This window comes from Lactuca saligna, chromosome 2 (genome assembly GCF_052625555.1).
Source record: "Lactuca saligna cultivar CGN05327 chromosome 2, ASM5262555v1, whole genome shotgun sequence".
Taxonomy (NCBI): domain Eukaryota; kingdom Viridiplantae; phylum Streptophyta; class Magnoliopsida; order Asterales; family Asteraceae; genus Lactuca; species Lactuca saligna.
Genome location: NC_136418.1, coordinates 151,211,328 through 151,229,978, shown reverse-complemented (window position 1 = coordinate 151,229,978; position 18,651 = coordinate 151,211,328). Strand labels below are relative to the sequence as shown.

The 18,651-nt window shown below is 30.3% G+C and overlaps 1 protein-coding gene across 1 annotated transcript; it reads right to left on the bottom strand.

Moving 5' to 3' along the window:
* Positions 1-8,786: 8,786 nt before the first annotated feature.
* Positions 8,787-11,390, bottom strand: LOC145029212 (vacuolar lysine transporter YPQ1-like). The gene is made up of 12 exons (XM_078977815.1): positions 10,989-11,390; positions 10,839-10,881; positions 10,717-10,743; positions 10,471-10,578; positions 10,313-10,401; positions 10,030-10,222; positions 9,820-9,912; positions 9,640-9,735; positions 9,528-9,548; positions 9,380-9,438; positions 9,191-9,281; positions 8,787-9,105 (listed from the first exon to the last, which is right to left on the bottom strand). Exons 1-12 carry the CDS (start codon positions 11,258-11,260, stop codon positions 9,040-9,042), a joined length of 1,158 nt encoding a protein of 385 aa, XP_078833941.1. The 5' UTR covers positions 11,261-11,390; the 3' UTR covers positions 8,787-9,039.
* Positions 11,391-18,651: the final 7,261 nt, after the last annotated feature.

The window sequence follows — 18,651 nt, the reverse complement described above, 5'->3', positions numbered from 1 at the left end:
CTTCACCGACAATGGATCCTATCATTTTTAGTCTATCAATGTGCGACTTCATCCCTAGGACGTGTGCACACACCGACTTTCCTTCTTTATGTTTACTTGCCAAAAGGGCTTGAGTGATATTGAACTTTTCAATTTTACAATCTTGTGGGTTAGGGAGAATAATTGGAGGAGGAGGAGGAAGTGAAGCATGATTTCTTGTTCCTCGATCGAATCGTGGAATATCATCTTCATGTGGAATGCTTGTTCCACGGGATTTGAGAAGACCATAGTTGTCGAACTTTGACATCGGGAGAAAAACGAATTCAAGTTAGTTGATTGATTGAGTCCTTGGTAAATCACCCAAATGAAATTCCAAGGCTAGGACCCAACACAATATCCTACAACTCGGGAGAGGGATGCCGTAACCCAAATGCAGAACATTTGAAGGTAAGTGAATGACGATTCACTAATTTCCACCATGAAAAATGAAAAAGAAATTTAAGTTTTAAATCTATGAAAACTCCTAGATCCTTTGAGATTCATTGAACATTTCAATGGCATGTTTAAATCTCGATATGCCCCTCTTGTTTGTGACTGGGATGCCGAGGATCACAAAGCGGGTGTGAATAACCATGCAAACTACATGGTGCCCTCACATGTTACAATCACCTATTTGATGTGCCGGTAAATCACACACGCTCCACCGAACTATGACAAACATTGAGTCACCCTTTGCTACCTTTGCTTAGAACCATTTAGTGTGCCGGTAAACCACACACGCTCCACTAACGTCTTCGCAAGGGCACAAAGTGTAATTTCATGGAATTGCATCAATTCACTTTTGCCTAAGTAACTAAGATTGGGAATTTGCGAAACATTTAGTTACTTTGTATTTCATTATACTTATAATGGAAGGTTTCGTCCTATCCTACCCGTTCGGCTAACGACCCTCCACTAGTCAAGAGTGCGGTGGGTAAGAGTGGATACCCATTCAATCGCCATTTTATAGGCAATTTCCTTAAACACCCCTTATAGACCAGCTTCGTGAATGAGGCCTACTAACGGTAAGACTGACTTTTACTTATACATATATAATGTTAGACTTTTAATGTTATATATAGTATAGGGTGTACTTTATACTTTTAAAATACTATATGGTTAACTTTAACAATTACACTTTTAATTCAATTAAAAGGTTAACCTAAACTTTTATGGATTTATTAAACCTCTTTTAATTATACTCCTTAACTAATTAATAAAACCATAAGGGTGTGATTTGAACTTTTCAAAACATTACTAGAGTTTTAGAATTTAACATTTCTAATTAAACTTTTAATCAACTTTTAAATTCCAAAACTTGAGGGCAAGTTTTGAAACCTTTTTCAAAACATTAGGGTTTTAACTATTTAAATTTCAAAACAACAAAACTTTTGGGGTTCAAATTTAAACTATAAAACCTAAAGGGATTAATTGAAACTATTTCACAAGATAATTCAAATCTAAATTACAAATAATCAAACTTTATCTAATAAAACAAGTGATTATCTAAATTTTGACAATTATCTTCTATTTTGGTAAGGATAATCACATAATAATGAAAAAATTCGAATTTTATCACAAAAGCAAGTTTATGGTAATTATCCAAAACCAAAACAGGAAGAAAATCGCGAATCTGAGCTGTCAGACCCTTTGACTCGTCGAGTCTGGACCTGGACTCGTCGAGTACAGCTGACTCGGCGAGTTCACCAAGTGACTCGGCGAGTCAACCATTCAGAAACTCAAAAAATCGATTTTCAGTGCTTATTACGATTAAATATGCATCAATACAATTGAAACCAATCAAGGCTCTGATACCACTGTTGGGTTTTGGTCATAAGACATCCTATGTGCTCATACAAACCCTAATGCTTGGATCTAGGTTTCTCTATTGTACATGCTTTGAATCCAAGACTATAAACCCTAATTCTAGCATTCAAATAATCATATTAACATAAGAATGAGTTTATAATGTTACCTTGATTGTTATGTAGCAATAACAATCCCAAATCTCCTTGTATTGACTTTGGAATGCTTAGAGTCACAAGTGTCACTCCTCTAATGGCTTACAAACACCATAAGCAAGTGGAGAAGGTATAAGGAGAGAGGTGAGAGGTTAGAATTCGTATCTAGGACCTCTTGGGAAGGGATACACGAATTCATGGCCCTAGGGGTGTTTATATAGGTGTAGAGATAGGGTTTCAGTCATTATCCTTATCTAGTTGATTATCCATTAAGCAACCAATAAGATAATCCTTGAATCCTTATCATACTCGAATTCTAAGGGATTTACACCTCAAATTCGTTCACCATATATATAAGATAATCCTTACCTTATTTTGTAACTATCACATAATTACAATTCAGCCCCTCTAGTTTAATTAATTACATTTGATCACAAAACTAATTCTTAATTAATTATTGACCAATATTAATTAAACAAATATGATTTCTCCTTTAGTAATTATTCCTATAACATATTAATAAATCATATTATCCTTTCTCTCTTTATTCATTTCTCCAATCAAGTTGCTTTGGTGAAGGCAACCCAAAAGGACCATGCACCATCGGGTCAAGTACATACCAAAATAGTTATGGACTTAGACACTAATCCAACAATATCTACTATGAAGATTTCTCCGAGTGATGTTTTTTTTAGTATTTGTTTAAACTTATGGCTCACGAAACTCCTCTCCGCATTGCTATCAAAAGTTATGGACGCATATGAGTTATTAAGGAGAAATGTACCGGTAATCACAGCGAGGTCCTTCATCACTTCCTCGTGCCCTATTGTCAAGATCCTTCCCACACCTCCGACATTCTTGTTCTTTGCCTTTTGGAACTCCTTTTTTAAATGCCTCGTCTCCCCACATCTGTAACATGCCTGAATCACCCCAACATTAGTGGCTTGGGTGGTCTGTTGAGCTGGCGCCTTATAGAAACGAGCGATAGGCCCCTTCCTGTTACAGTTGTTGTAGTGCATCTCTCAACAAGCTCCATTGTGATGGATATCAACTCGCCAAGTCCCCTCAAGCTCCAAACTCATTATGTCGATTATAATCGATTCTAATGCCACAACTCACAGATCTGGATTTGTTAGGCCAGCATAACATGTAAAGTTGCTAGCTTTACATGCATGCATGGTGTTATGAAGCTAAAACACCAAAACTAAGCTAAAATGGAGACCTAGTGCATGTAATAGGGACATGGCTTAATAAAGATGGAAACTTTGAGCTTCTAAAGCTCAAGAGAGCCCACGTCTGAAGTCCTATCTTCATCAAGAGCCCAAAACTCAGAAATGGCCTTGGAAATGGCCAAAAGTGACAACAAGCAAGCTTAAATGAAGATCTAAGTGAAAAGGATCCAAGGTATAAGCTTTATACCTCTAATAAGTCTGAAATCCAACCCAAGCTCAAGATCTTTTGCTTTCTCCTTGGATATTCTAGCCTTTCCTTCCTCCTTCTAGCTTCAAATCACAAAATGGCAAGAAAATAGCTCAAGAACACACAAGGTTGATTAGGGTTTCGAAAGTAGGGTGTGGAGGTGATGGAAAATGGGGTGAAGGCCGAATAAGGTTCTTAAATAGGGTGCAAACCCTAAAAGTTTGGGTTTCACCCTGGCAGCCCTACTCGTCGAGTCGAGGCTCCTGACTCGTCGAGTAGGTTACTTAAGACCCACGCGTATACTGTCCTCTACTCGACGAGTTAGGGCCACCAACTCGTCGAGTAGCCCTTCCAAAATCAAAAAATAATTGAGTTAAATGCGTATCATGAACTAGATGTTACAATTGTAGCACAAACACATACACAAATCAAAATAATCGATAGCAACACAGGATTCATATCATATATTTGAGTTCCAATTCAAATTTGTAGCAATGGTAGCACAAAAAATAAAACACAGCAGCTCAAAAAAAATGTCCTTTAATATACATCAGATTCTAACAGAAGGTTTTCAATAACTTCTTTTTTTTGTAAAATGTTTTAATCCATTGATATATATCTTCTGTCCTTTAACTCAAAAGTCAAAAGATTGATTACATTGTATGTGCTGGAGAACAAAAGGAAGTGAAATCACATAAAAAATCGACAATAGTAAAAACAAGCCATAAAATTTTGAGTTCCAATTCTATCATACAGCAGAAAACAAAGGGAAAAGAAGGAATATCGACAACAAGGGTAAAGGAATGAATGCATAAACACAAACCTCTGTGGGGTCGAAGGTCGCTGGTGCTGCTGTTGGTTGTGACGATCTCCGGCTGGTAAGGAGGAGATGGCTAACGGCGGTGCTTCACAGGGGACAGCTTGAGGAAGCAAATCGAGAGCAACATATGTTTGGAGGCATACGATTATTTAAGTTCGATGTAAGGTTTAAGGTTAAGGGTATATTTGTTAATTTTTTGTATGGTGAAATAATATGGAGTTTGATAAGTAAAGGGTAAGTTACTTATCAAAAAATGATTTATTAGAGGTTTTCAAAAGTTATTAGTTGTTTATAAAAAATATTTTACCCAAACATTGTTTTTGATTTATACTGGTGTAGAATCAGTAATAAGTTAAAAAGCCACTTTTATAAGCTTTGCCAAACACCCTCTAAGGAATTATGTTATGAGCTTCTCTAGCTATTTTAAAAACGAAAAAAAGTCTAGGTTATCTCAAGCTTTTTGGATTACTATATCCAAATTAGATATTTAAGACAAGTATTGCACTTTGGATTCTAGTGATGTATTTACTAAGTGTTCAAGTGATGAAACGTTAAGCCAACCTTCTTTCCCTCACTAATTTTATATTAAACCTTAATTTTGTTGAATTGTGTTTTTAAATCTAAGTTTGACTCTAGTTTTCTTTTAAATATCTCAAAAGACCAAAATCCCAAAATTTTATTTTATTTTAGTTTCATAAGTATTAGTATGACAAGATTTCCATAGAGTTATTTTTTTTTTAATTGAACAAATTCTCGTGGATTCGATCCCCTTACCACTGTACACCATTTTAGTGTTTAATATTGAGGGTATTTATTTTTGTTGGTCTCGACAACCACCACCATCTCTCTATTAGTTGTTTGATGAACTGTAAGATCATGAGTCCAATGTTGCTTAGCTCTTAAGAGAACTCTTTGGCAGTCCTCTTGCTCTCATTGGTTCTGTCAACCCACTTCTTTCGAACCCTATTGTTTCGGATCCATTCAAAGTTGTTTCACCTAATCATCTCGTTCCACCTACTCAACCTGCCTCACATGTTCAACCTGTTCCGCTAATTCTGAACTTCCCGTTTGAAGAAAACTTTGATCCATACATTGTTGATGTCGAACTTCATTTCCAACAAGAATTTTCTTTGTTATCTATGAAGTAAAGATCATCAATGCTCTACATTAGTTTAACCAATTGCCAACTACAATGGTTTATTTATGTACCGTTTTAGACCATATCATGGATAGATATAACATCAACACCAACATATCATCATTAGTTCATTACTGTCCTAACCTTAAAATCAATAACTATGAATGAGTTCATCATGTATTCAAGAAAAAATAATAAAGGAAAAAAAAAAGAAAGTAAAATCATAAAATGTAAATACAATAAATCAAACTCGATTTCACGAAATATGATTTCAGAGTACCTCTCATGCTTTGAATATGACTAATTATTGAGTTCATCATGTAATTTGTATTAACCGATATAAAGTTTTTGTTTTTGTTTCACCACAACAATCACGTTTGGTTAAAAGTAACATAAACTTCATTTCTATTTTGTTACGTTCACATAAATTGAACTTTACAGAATATGCAACAGCAATGTGTAAATTATAAAATAATAATAATAATAATAATTGATTGAAAGGAGATAACAATGACTTTAATTACTTTGTGGTTCTTGGTATCTTAATGCCAATTTTAGAGAGGTTGATCTTAACAATGATTGAAATAAAAACGAAATTCAATGAAATCTCATATGAGATATTATTTATGAAATTTTATATAAAAACAACCTTTTCTATGTGAGGATTATGGAGGAAATCTCATATAATTGAAACAGATTATAAATTACATGATTGAAATAATGATGAAATTTAATGTTTGATGAGATACTAAAAATAAATCAATATAAGAGTAAACATTCTATAATATTCTATACTTATAGTTAATCAAATTCAATGAATTAACTGCCAAATTAAAATGCATTCTAAAAAGTGGTATCTTTTAGTCGATCAAAGCTTAAATATAGGAATATTTTCCTAGAGAAATTAAATATTCTTCTACTTTTTGTTTCTACAAATCCTTCTACCCAAATAAATAGTGATATATGTAACACTAGTTTATAACCCGTGAAATCACGGCTACAAAATTAATTAAACTTTAATAGTTAGAACACAAATTATTAATCAATTATAATCGTTAATTTAAATAAATATGTGGAATTATATCACCTTATAATTTGTATTAATTTTATTTTAATTTTTATTAAATTGTTATTAATTTATTGTAATTAAAGTGAAAATTTTAAAATTTGAAATAGAGAATTAATAGGTTGACAAGTGGCATGCATTAATTAATAAGTTTAATAGGGTGACACATGACAAATATATATATATATATATATATATATATATATATATATATATATATATATATATATTAATTAGGAGGTCTAATATGATGACACATGTCAAAAGAAAATTAAAACTATTCTTTTATTAGAATGAGGATTTAATGCTCATTTAATGATATTTTAGTAACTAATATGATACATATCATCATTTACATGGGTAAGAAGAGTTGTAGGAACAAAAAATATATGGATATTTAATTTCTCATTTTTTTATTATATAACAATATTAAACATGTGGCATTTGTGTAAATAACTGAAAAACACAAATTAATGACAAGTGATAAATAAATAAATGAAAAAAAAAACAGAAAAATCAATGTATCAAAATGAATGAGAAAAAGACATATGACAAAAAGATTCTTATTTATTAAAGGGTAAATTACACCATTCATCCATCGTACATGTGTCCAAAAGCATGTTTAGTCTCTATTTTAAAAAATTAACTCGGACCATCCCTTATATCATAGAAAGGTACATGCTTAATCCCTCGTTAGTTTTAATTTGCATGTTTCATCCCTTGTTAGACTTGAAATGACCAAAATGCCCTTTGCAATTTCTTTTTCATTTATTTTTAATAGTTTTGATTATTTTTAGTTATTTAAAAATATTTAAATTAAAGTTATGGGTCCACCTAACACTTTTACATGTTATTTCTCTTTTTTTGAAGAACACTAAACCACCACCCTCATCGGAAATCTGCAGCACCATCGAAAACTTGCACAACCACCACCAGAAACATAGACAACCACCACCAGAAATCTGCTCTCAGCTCACCCCACCCCCTTCGAACACCACCTATCACCGCTCAATCATCACTACCAGAAAACCCCAAAAATATATAAAAAAAAAACCAATTATTATGGAAACAATCCATAATTAGGGCAAAATCAAAATGGGGAAGACATTGTTCAACTCCAACCAGACGTCGTCGTCCCCTCCACCTCCGACGAGACTTCGCTAGACCACTATGTCTCTTTCTTCATCTCTACACTAGACGCCTCCTGCACCACCACCTAGAAGAGTTCGAAGAGACGATCTCTAGCGTTCATATTAGGGGAGTGCAGATCCACGAAGTGCAAATCCATGGATTACAACGTCAGTGGCTTGCGGGGGAAGACGGTGGTGGATTGGAGGCAACACATGGAGGATTTTATTTCAGTTCCGGAAAACCGATCTCCTTGATCTCCTCTTTCTCTTCTTCTTCCTCTCATCGTTTTTGTTTCCATCACTTTCTTTCCCCCTCTGATTGGTAGGTTTAAAGGAGAAAGATGGATAATTTTTCTACTGGAAACCACCCTAAACACCACCATCTCTGTTGGATATGGAACTCCCATCTGAAACACAGATTTGAACCGCCACCAGTTTCTTTCTCTCTCTACTGTTGCTTTTGTTCTACATCATCCATTGAGGGTGGATGGTTTCATGATCTCGTCGGAGTATTTCAGGGGCGCCGATCATTAGAGAGGAAGATGAATAGGTGAGAGAGAAGGATAGAATCTGGGGAAGGGAAAGGAGGGGTAGGTGGGTTTGGACATAATATTTTTTTTATTTTTTATTTTTTGTATTAATTTAAACTGATAAATAAATTAAAATAAATTAAAAACAAATTATTAAGGGCAAAATAGTCATTTTATGCTAATAGGGACTAGGCATGCAAGAACAAACAAAACTAGGGACGGTCCGAGTTAATTTTTAAAAATAGGGACTAAACGTGCTTTTGAGCACATGCATGAGGGATGAATGGTGTAATGTACTCTTTATTAAAATAAGAACATACGACAAAGTTTTAGACTACATATCATTTATTAAAATAAGAACATACGACAAAGTTTTAGACTACATATCATTAATAAGTCGATCCAAAAAATAGTTTGTATGACAAAATGGTTTATTAAAGTAAAAACATGCGACAAAATGGTTTGTAATTGACATGAATTATTGTTAATATTTTTATTAAATTTTATGGTTTATATGTTTGTTAATATCGTCCCAAAGTTGGATGCTACTTAGTCACAGTTCCATGTGAATAACAATCTCTTTTTCCACTCAAACAGCGATTTGGTCCTAAAATCCTTAAATGATATACAGGAATTTGTTTCGATTTTTGTCACACAAGAAACACATTATATCAACAAAATGGTTAAATGGAAATGTCCACAAATAACAAAATAAAACCTAATACTTCTCCATAACACCCAATTAGTGACATCCAAGAAAGTCTGTCGCAAATATACTCCACATAATCCACCTATTCAGGGTTTTACATACAACATACCCAAACATACAATCATCTAAAACGAACAACACAAGCATTCTTTGTTTTTACAGTGAACATCAATCATGTCCTCATACAAATAATTCTTGCTTGCTTCCTATCAAGCTAAGTAGAGTAGATCAGTAAACACTATTCATATTCATTCATCATCAGTGTTCAGATCTGGCTTCATGAAGTATCTGTAGTACACATACTGCATTATGATCTGTTGTAACAACCAACTTTGTCAAGGTAATCAAACACAACAATTAAATAACTAAAAAATATCAAAACATAAAATTAAAGGATACAAAAGCATCAAGTGCCACACAGACTGCAGCATCTAGCAACCAAGGCATATTTGCTTTAATTTTCTCCCACTCTCTACTTCTTGCAAGAATGCTGCATTCAAATCATAAATTACACATCAACAAAACTTCTGAGATTTTATGTATAACGTATGTGTGCATAACATAAGGGATCTAGACAGAAATCAACACCTTCCAACATAAGTTGCATTGGCAATGAGAGCAAAGATGAACATGAGAGGATTCAAACCCTGTATTGATTGTATCAATTACACATATTTTTTTCAAGATATTGCATGATGCTATCTTTTTTAAAATTAAAATATCATGACAGATTTACCTCAACACTGCGTCTTTTGATCTGGGGACAATTAATTACACCAATTGTGTTAGAAGTTTGATCATATATTGCAATGAAAATATGATTTGGATGAAGAAGCATGAGGAGTTACATTTAAGGCGATTTGAGGGATCCTTCCACCCATGTATATAGCAGCCATCATCCATCCTAGCCATTGCCCATACACAGCCTCACTTCCACCACCATCCTGTCAGTGTGAAACCCTAATTTCATCACCACCAAAATTCCTATATATATATAGAATCATAAGTAAAATAAGCAGTGTTCATACTTGTAGAAGCTTCCTGTGAGCATATACTTGCATCAAACCCTTTGTGCGTGAAGGAAAGTTGAGTGAAGTAGCCAAAAATGCTCCATAACCAACCTGACATAAAGCCCTGATCAGCTCATATATCATGGATCGATATAGGCTTTTTAGCAACAAGTAATCAATCAACAGATACTAGAAATCAACAATAATCAAGCTTTAAGAAAGAGTTACAGAGCGGGGTATCGGCCTAGGTTGAGAAGTAGTCTTTGCAGGTATTTCAAGAGATGACTCATCTTCTGAAGAATGATGATCATCATCTTCATCAGCAGCAGCCATAGCCATAGCTGAGGCTGGACCACTTCTTGTTGTCCACAAATAACCTCTGTTTGGTGGAGTTGAACTTCCAGCCAATGATCTTGCTGACCTGGAAACAGATTTCGCAGTAGTTTCGTCAGATTAGCACTGGAGGATTTTGGTCATAAAGGAGTAATAAAATGTTAGCAGAAAGACAGACATGTAATAGTAGTCACGTCGTTGAGATGGGGATGCTCTGATGGCATGACTTTGAGAATTTGTAATTAAAGGTATCTTGGCTTCTTCCACCTGAAAATCATCATCGATATTGAAAATTTAACCTAATTGCAGAATCAGTATCTAGTAGTGAAGGTTTACCTCTGGATTAGCAGCAATGGAATCAGCTTTCCGGGACTTTAACAATGTATAGATGTGATCATAGTACAAGCTTTGCAACACTAAGATCACTGTGCTTGTTGTGTAAAGCTGTGCTCCGGTTTTAGACAATTAGGTCAAATTAAACGTGATATGCTAATTCGACATTGTGAAATATGTTTACAAGAACTAAACTAGAAGCATTAAAGAAGAAGGGGAAAAAAAATCAAAGAGTGCCATATTACGTACAATTGCAGTGTAGTACTGTGTAGGTAACTGCATCACCACAAGGAAGATACGAGAAATTAAGATGAGACGAAATGAAAAGAGATGTCTGCAATCTGAATCTATACATGGATGAAGAGACTCACTGTTGCAGGTTCGAGAAGACAACCCACAAGATTAAAGATATCCCTGCGCCATTAAAATGAAAAACGAGTTAAATGGCTTAATCGAATGTTGGAAATGAAAAATGGGGAAGTACGAAATCTACTCTCACAGACATAACCACAAACACTTACCCGGCGATCCACGTTAGGAGGAAAATGAGCGAGACGCCATGGCTGGATTTAGTACGGAAGTTGGTGATGATCTGAGGGATTTCCGCCACCCCCCAACAGACAAGGCTTATGATTCCGAATCCGAATGAAATTTCGTCATTGACATTGCATAGACAATCTTTGAAATACTTGTCAACCCACCACCCAATACATTGTTTATTCTCTTTAACACAGTATGATAATGAATTAGTACTCCTAGTCCTACTGTTACCATTCCACAACAAAAACTTCATGTCTGTATCGGTGTTGTTGGGTTGTGAGGTGCTGTAATTAAAGCGGCATTCAGATCCAGATGGAAACCTGATCAAATATTTGGCTGAATGCTAGCGGTTGATGCAGCGGTGGTGTCTAGGCATATGGCTTCTTTGGACTTTGTAGTAGTAGCAGGGATGATGCCATGATGACACCTGGATTTACGATCCAGCCCCTTGATTTATTTTAAGAGTAAAATACAAAAGAAAATAATAATAATATTGATATTTATTTAACTATTTGATTATAACGTATAGCCTGTTATAACTTCTTTCAGCATTTAAAAAATTATCATTTGTAATTATTTTGTTTTGATAACAAAATAATAATAATAATAATAATAATAATAATAATAATAATAATAATAATAATATATATATATATATATATATATATTTAACCATTTAAAATATTATTATTTACTTATAATTAAAATTCATAATTTAAATTTTATATGATTTATATTATATTTTATGGTTATTATTATTAATAATAATTATGGCTATTGTTATTATTATTATTATTATTATTATTATTATTATTATTATTATTAAATTTTAATATTACTAGCTAAAATTTTGCATTTATAAATATGGACAAATTACCTATATTTATATACTATTAAGGATAGAGAAGTTGGTTAGATTTACTTTTAAAGTTCTTAATATCCTTACTTTTAAATGTGGACTCTTTTCAATCTTTCTGTTATTATTTATACATATAATTTCAAAGTATGAAGTGATCTTTATATTTTATACTCATCAGTGTAGTTTTTATTAATTTTCAACATATAACTATAGAAATATAGAACACTTTTAAAGATTTATTTGTGTGAAAAAATAATACATTATATTTACGCATTTGTTTGGTACGAAGGTTTTATACTTTTATATGCATGGTATAGCGTACAGTAATTTTTGAAAGGAGTGTAACCTGTGAACAATCACTATTGTGTCGTTTGCATGACAATCTATGTGATAAACTCTTGAGAAATGTATTAAATAGTATATTAAATTTGTTAAGATTTTTTCTTATGATAATATCAAAAATAAATCTAAAACAATCATAACAAATAACTCAATAAAATCATGCCAAATTTTGTATGATCCTGAACATTATAACAGTAATAATAAAAATAATAATCTTAACTACGGAGCATCATGATTATACTAATAGTAATTATAATAACAATATTAACAATAATAATAAGTAATATATCATAGTAATCAGGATGATAATGAAAATCATAACACTAATTTTAATATAATAAGAATAACTAAAATTAAGAGTTAAAGGGTCAAATATAATAAATTGTGGACTTGTATGTTTTTTATATAAATTGCTTTTATGTTAACCAAAGTAATAGTAAAAAGTTTTTAGGTTTTTTTTAATGAATTAGTCTTTATTAAAAATAGTCAAATGGTTAAACATGATAGAAAAACACAAGAATGTATTAAAAAAAACCCAGATATTTATACATTTTTAAATTTTAAACATAACCATAAACCTATGATCATCTTGACCTATCGACTCTGGTCTTCTATGTTAAAATAATAAAATATGATATAAGACTAAAGTAATAAAATATGATCAACAAAACAATTTTAATGAAAAAAAAAACGTGAATGAGACAAAATCACAAAATGACACCATGATGGAGTATGTATGTGACCATTGCATCCATGTAGGTGGCCATTATGACGCCCAGGTTCAAAAAAGTGAAACTATTTTCTTGAATTTTAAATAAATTTAATGTTTTATTTAGTTTGGTATAAATACTTATAAAACAAAATTTCAATGAGAGTTAAATATGAGTTCAATAAAATTTAATTGAATATAATATAAAAGAGAAGGTGAAATTGAATGGGGATTGACCTCATCATAAACAATTTAAGTGTAAAACGGTGAGTTTTTCATTCATATATATATATATATATATATATATATATATATATATATATATATATATATATATATATATATATATATATATATATATATGGTTAAGTTCATGTGAGACGGTCTAATTTTATGAGCCGTGAGATGCATTTTTTAATTCTTTTTATTTGTTTTTATTTTTTATTTTTTTATTTTTAGTTAATTCAAGTTCCGAAAATAATATTTAAAAAAAGAATTTTTGGATTTTTCTATTTATTTTACATTTTAAAATTATTTTTTAGAATATGTACAGTGTAATATTCTATTAGAATATTTCACGTATTTTTCGAAAAAAAACGAGTTTTATTTTTTATTTTTTTTAGTTAATTCAAGTTTCGAAAATAATATTTAAAAAAAGAATTTTTAGATTTTTCCATTTATTTTGCATTTTAAAATTATTTTTTAGAATATGTCAGTGTAATATTCTATTAGAATATTTCACGTATTTAAAAAAAAATGATTTTTTTTATTTTTAGTTAATTCAAGTTCCGAAAATAATATTTAAAAAAAGAATTTTTGGATTTGTCTATTTATTTTGCATTTTAAAATTATTTTTAGATTTGGTCTCACGGTCTTACAAAATTAGAATGGTCTCAAATAAAACTGAACCTTTATATATATATATATATATATATATATATATATATATATATATATATATATATATATATACTAGGTGTGAACCCTATGTATTACATGGGTGCATTTAAAACAATTAAATATGTATAAACATTTGAGAAATTTAAATTTATAAGAAAAATAAAAAAAATATTGAATTACTAAAATTAAAGTTTTTTTTTTCTCTTTTAAATTTAAAAAATCATTTAGATAAAATAATCAAAGCAATTTAATGAGATTTTATTTTAAAATTTTGAAATTATAAGGAAAGTCCATTAATGAAATTAATATAAATTTATTATTAAATTTAAATACCATATTGAATTAAATAAAATAGGAAAACCACAAAATTACATATAGAATAAAAATTAATTCAAAATAATCAAAAAATAACATGTGGCTATATATATATATATATATATATATATATATATATATATATATATATATATATATATATATATATATATATATATATATATATATATATATATATATATATTCTCACTTAGTTGACACTTTGTTCAATCTTTTTCATTCAACTTTTATATTGTGGATTCAACTATTTTCATTGAACTTCGGGGATGGTCTTATATGAACGAATAATTATTTATTAGAATCATTTGTAAATGTTTTCAGATATGAAGGAAATATTCTTTTGTATTTTGAAAGTTTTAAAAACCAAACATATATGTTGTCAATAGTTGAAATTTAACTTGTTATGTTTATATGTTATATTCACTCATATGTATACGAACAGTCCAAAAAAAATAGAAAAATAACAAATCAAATCATATCTTTCACTGTAAATCATGTCGATTTTATAAGTAAAAAAGTTGGACAAAATATACACAATGAAGTACTCGACTAAAAAATAAAAAAAAAATAAAATACAAAAAAAATAAAACTTTTTGTCAAGAACAGTCCAAAAAAAAATAGAAAAATAACAAATCAAATCATATCTTTCACTGTAAATCATGTCGATTTTATAAGTAAAATAGTTGGACAAAATATACACAATGAAGTACTCGACTAAAAAATAAAAAAATAAAATACAAAAAAATAAAACTTTTTGTCAAGTAAAACTTAGGTGTTGTTTGTTTTTTTGAAGTCAAAATGTCTGCAGTCTACGGACCACATCTGCAAGCCTCTGCGGCAGAAGAGGTGGACCAAATGTCTGCAGTCTGCAATAAGAAGACTGTTTGTTTTTAACGTCTGCGGGCCGTTAAAATAAATTGAATTTTTAAACTTAATTTCATGTTATAAACATTAAAAATGTATTTTTAACAAAAAAATGAAAGAAAAAAAAAAACTGCACGGTGGCCATGTTTTTTTTTTTTTTAAGGTTAAAATGAGGTCTCAAGACCTTTGAAGACAGTGGCCCATGTCTGCGCCAGGAAGACCTCGCACAGACGTTTTCTGATCTGCGCACTTCCAAAAAACAAACAATCTGCGAGGGCATATATCTGCGCAGACAAAAGTGGTTACGCAGATCTTCACACAAAAAATAAAGAGCCCCTTAGATATCATGTTTATCAAAGAGAAAAAGGTGGAAAGAAACTTGGGATAGGAATAATGGCATGAAAGCCATCCATGTTCATGCACTCCTTTTTTACTTTTTTTTTTTTTTTTTTTTTTTTCTATGTCACCGTATTTTTAAAGGTCTAGAAAATAACTAGCAAATAAACAAAATCACAAGAAAACTTTCATAATCGATTTTTACAACCACAAAGTCCAAACAATATTAACTTTTTTATTCCTATATATTCTGAAACAAATCAAAATAGAGTCCACGATTTTTTCAAAGATGACACTTTTCGGGAATCTAGAAGTAACAACACCACAACACCCATATAATCTTCATGACTATAACTTCCAAAGCTTTCCTTTTCATGAGAGACAAAGAGACATTATCGGCCGTATTAAACAAATCATCCATACTCTAAATTAATGGAAACGAAAGATTAATCCATTCAGACACCCTAAGCGACGCCGATTCACAATCTCACACAAAAACAAGTTACTCGTGTCAAACATTTCATACAAAAGCCAACTATTTGATGCTAATGATACTAATGAGGATAAATTAATAACGATAATGATCAGGATAAACTGATAATGATGGATGTAGGATGGACACAATTTAATATGAGAAAATTACAAAATTAGCTAAAAACACTAATTACCTATATATTTTTAGCCAAAAATTAGGAGTTATCCACTTTTAGCCATTAAAACCGTAAGTTTGTTAATCCGACTACTCTTTCAGGTTGAAACCTACTCTTTCGGTTTTAGTATAAAAAGTTCATTTTTGAAATCAAAACCGTAGATTTTAAGATACCTACTGTTTGCTCTCAACAACATACGGTTTCCCAAAGAGTATTTTACTCGAAGCCTACTCTTTCGGCAAGAAACCTATAGTGTGCAAGTTGTCGATGCACAAATTGTGCATTAACTGCTTGTACACCGTAGGTTCTTATGAAACCTACCGTTTTTTTTCTTTTTCTTTTTTTCTTTTTTTGAAAAAAAAATCATCATATGTCCATCATAATACAATTATATACTTGGTAGAAGTAAAAAAAAAAAAATGAAAACCGGAATAAAAAAACGAAAACATAGGTTCATACGATACCTACGATGTACAAACATTTGATGCACAAGCTGTGCATTGTTTAATTGTACACCGTATATTTCATATGAAGCCAATGGTTTCATAATTTTTTTTCTAATTTTTTATAATAAATAAATAAATAAATAAATAAAGATTATAGATATATAAACTCTAGTCCTAATCGAGAATACATTAAAATTAATTGGAACATACATATTTGTTCTTTGAAAGCTCCTTTGAGAGAGAAAAAAGTAGTCCAATTACTTGAAGAGCTAAACTTAAAACTAACACTTTATATACTATGGGCCTTTAGTCTTTTTTTTTTTTTTTTTTTTTTTTTTTTTTGTTTTTTTAGCTTTGATCATAGTCAACTACGTTTGATTCGTAGGTTTCTCTACCTATTTTGTAATTTTTGTCTGGTAAGTGTTATTTGGAAAAGTGTTGTATGAGAAAGTTTTCTAACAGAGAAAGAAACCATGTTTTTTGATTGGACATCTGATCGACTATGTTGAATGATGAAAATTGATAATATTACCTTGATGTTCTAACCGCGATGGATGAAGTTGCTGAATAATTATAAAAACATACAAATTATCATACAAAATCAAAATTACACACTAATCATTTAAAAATCTAAATAGAATGTCGATTGTGTTGTTGTTGTTTTTTTTTTTTTTTTCAAGTTGATGTTACGTTGATATTCTTTCTAGCAATTTCTTTTATAACTCAACATGTTATTCTTGACTCGGTTTATGTCTAATAGTGGTGGGATTGATGAATTTTTAAAAAATATATTAGGATAATGACGGTGGTCGCAAAAAATAAGAATTAATCCAATAAAAATGAATTCAAAAAATTAATGAAAAAAAGATAATAATCCAATAAAGTAATTGATATATATATATATATATATATATATATATATATATATATATATATATATATATATATATATAATTTTTTTAATATATAATAATCATATGAAAAGAATTAATCCATTAAAAAGAAATAAAAAAGAATTATGTAAAAGAAACTAATAATTCAATAAAATAATATTAATTAATACATGAATATTATATATTAAAAATAATATTTATTAATATATAATAATCCAATAAAAAAATTAAAAAATATATATTTAAAAAAATTAATAATCCAAGAAACAAAGTGACATAGTTTGGGGCGTAACTGTTTTTCCGGCTAGAAAGATATGTTTTTTGAGCTTTTTGAGAAAGATATATTTTACCGGGAAAGAGCCATTTTTTATGCATATCAAACAATATTTCCGGTCCATTCAATCAAAAAGATCTGTTTGAGTCTGGAAAGATAATAAACATATGGTTTTAGTTGCTAATATAGGATAATTCGTATTTTTTTAGCTAAAAATGGATAAATAATTAGTGTTTTTAGTTAGTTTAGTAAATTTCTCCATACATATTAGATTCTCTTTTAAAGAAGGGTTATATCATTATATGCAATAATATAATCATTTTGTTTTTCAATTAATAATATGTTTTTTTAAAGATAACATCCAACATAAACTAATTAACTATATATTAGATTCTCTTTTAAAGAAGGGTTATATCATTATATGCAATAATATAATCATTTTGTTTTTCAATTAATAATATGTTTTTTTAAAGATAACATCCAACATAAACTAATTAACTATAGGCAAGACTTTGAGTACGTCTTTCGTTATACTATTTAAAGTAGGTCTGATAATTCTCGACACGACTCACGATACGACACAAAATAAACGGGTTTAGGTTTGTGTTTTTCAACCTGCCAACCTGTCAACCGGTTTATTAAACTAGTCATATATGGTTTCTCAAAAAATATACGGGTTGACCCGCCAACCCGTTTATAATTTTAATAAAAAAAATTATATATTTTTAAATGTATTAAGTATTATACACTATACATTTTATACTTTATACTAGGATAGGATATCCAGTATCATTGACCATTTGACCCATGGGTAACCACGGGTTGATTTGCATTGCAACGCGTTTGGTATTTGCCTTAAATAATCTAAATATACCATAAAAACGATGACATGAACGATTGAATCATTATCGAATGGCGTCGTCAACTGCGATTGAATTTATATATGTTTGTATTAATGTCTTAGTTTGAACATGTTTCCATAAATGTTTATAATTTTCATTTGGATGTTTAAGACTTAAGTTTCTAAAATTCGGA